General features: G+C 44.2%; 1 protein-coding gene across 1 annotated transcript; it reads left to right on the top strand.

Moving 5' to 3' along the window:
* On the top strand, positions 1-462 carry LOC141713975 (uncharacterized). Its single transcript, XM_074517525.1, has one exon. It carries the CDS (start codon positions 1-3, stop codon positions 460-462), a length of 462 nt encoding a protein of 153 aa, XP_074373626.1.
* The last annotated feature ends 1,839 nt before the right edge of the window (positions 463-2,301 follow it).

Here is a 2,301-nt window from a genome sequence, read left to right as displayed (position 1 = left end):
ATGTGGTCCTATAACACTACTCCACGATCTATAACGGGAGAAACTCCATTTATGCTGACTTACGGCTACGAAGCTATGGTCCCCGTGGAAGTTGGTTCGGGGTCGCTTCGCAGAGATCGATACGTGGAGGAGGATGCAGAGGTTAATCAAAGGCTTCATTTGGATCTTTTGGAAGAAACAAGGGAGAATTCTCAGCTGAGGCTTGTGGCGTATCAGCAACGTGCCACAAGGTATTATAACAAGAAGGTAAAATGGCAGTTGCTAAAGATAGGGGATTTGGTGCTCAGGAAGGTGATGCCAAACACGAAGAATCGTCAGCATGGTGTATTTGGAGCTAATTGGGAAGGACCATATAAGATAAAAACAATTTTATGGAAAGGGACTTATCACCTTGAGGATATGGAAGGGAAGCTAGTTCCGCGAGCGTGGAACGCGGAACATCTCCCAAAGTATTATCAGTGAGCCGCGGCTTTGGCCCCTTACATACCTCTTTTATTATATACTTAGGGCTAAGCCCAGATTGTAGACTAGAATTAAATAAATTCCTCCTAGCCTAGGGGGGTAATGCATGTACTACTTACCTTAGAACTAGTTGAAGGATCGTTTTTCGAATAAATTCCCCACAGAGCATAGTAGCCGTGGGACTGGTGCACTTTTGACACCAGAGCGCATTATTAATAAAAAACTTTGAAAATTTTCCAAAGGGCAGTTTATTTGTTGATTTACTTAGTTGCATGACGCGTCCTAGCCATAGGGCACGCCCTGAGTGATAGTATACAGATGTTAATTGAATTAGTGACTGTCAAAAGGGACAAAAAAACTTAAGTGAAAATGGAACTAAGACGTACACTATTCCCAAGGACGCGCCCAAGTTATCTTGGTTGATGCTCCAATATTTTTATGTTTCTTTAATTTTGACAAAACATAATTAAAAGGGAACACGCATCCTAACTAAGGACGCGCCCCAGAAGCTCTGTGTCTTATCTGAATGCACAAGTGCAGCATGATATCATGCTCATTAAAAAAAAATAATACACTATCCAGACAAGAACGCGCCCATTAATAACACCTGCTTAATATGCGATAGTAGAAAGAATAACGATGTTTAAAAGGTGACGCGTCCTCTGTACAGGACGCGCCCATACTTGTGACAGAGTAAAGTTGATAAAGAAAAAGATATGCAGAGGCAAATTAAAGAGAAATATCATGAAAACGAGCAAGTTCAAAAATAGTCATTACAAGTTGCAGGGTTTGAAGGGGCCCGTACCCTTAGGATAGTCCTGATAAAAGTTGCGTAGATCAAATGAAGACGCGTCCTAAGCAGGGGGCGCATCCTGAGGCTTGTCTTGGGTGTCAGTTGGAGGAGGATGAACGTTAAGGGGAGAAGGTGCCGGGGACGCGTCCTCTTCCTCCAGGCCTAGAAAGATCCTTTTGCTCTTAATGGAATCTGCAGCCCTAAATCTGAAGTCATTTACCCTTGTTTGGGTGTCTGCATCGAACTTAGAAAAAGAATACTTTAGGTCATTGACAATAAACCGAGAGCACCATTCTTCGAACCCAGCTGCGAAGCCGTTTTGATAGACTATCTTTTTCTCCTCTTTCCACCCATGCAGCCTGTCATCATTTAGAGTGTCAAGCTCTAGCTGCATGGTGGAATTTAGTGTGATAACACTCTCCATTGTTTTCTCCATAGAGGAGACATTACCTTCCAACACAGCTTTCTCCGTCTCAAGACGCGTCTTCTCTTCCTCCAGGCGTTTGATCTTGGCATCCTTTTCTTGGGAAAGCAGATTAATGTACTTTTCCAAAGATTTTATCTTATCTTCAGCTTGGCTCTTTGCAGTGTCGGTGGCAGCAAGATGCGCCCTGAGTCTTGTAGACATGTTAGCACTTTGCCTGACATCCAGATGAAGCTCAGCTGCAGCCCTCACCATTGCCTCCTCTGTCTGTTGCTCAGTCCTGAAAGTCCAACCCCTGACTTCATCCTCAGTAAAGTCGCAAACCGAGGACGCGCCCAGATATCTGAGAACGAAAGATTGGTCGTTAGGAACAATCTTTTGACGCTTTAAGGGCGCGTCCTCCTTCTCAGGGATGTCCAGCACTGCGGTGTCGATGATTTTTGGTGGGAGGGAAGGTGTCACACCAGGGGTAGGATCCTTAGCTTTGGGATCAGATTTCGCATGAGCCTGCTTCTTGGATCTCAACTTTTTGGAAGCTCCAATCACGAATCCCTTTGGAAGAGAAGTCATATCTGTGACATGAATATAGAAAAAGTGTTTGCCAGATGAGGTAGACGCATCC

The sequence above is a fragment of the Apium graveolens genome, chromosome 3 (assembly GCF_009905375.1).
Source record: "Apium graveolens cultivar Ventura chromosome 3, ASM990537v1, whole genome shotgun sequence".
Classification (NCBI taxonomy): Eukaryota; Viridiplantae; Streptophyta; class Magnoliopsida; order Apiales; family Apiaceae; genus Apium; species Apium graveolens.
The sequence above is the reverse complement of the archived record's forward strand: the minus strand, read 5'-3'. Positions and strand labels throughout refer to the sequence as shown.

Bases quoted from the DNA above. Each gene is read 5' to 3' on its own strand.
- LOC141713975 (XM_074517525.1), top strand. From the start codon at position 1: ATGTGGTCCTATAACACTACTCCACGATCTATAACGGGAGAAACTCCA.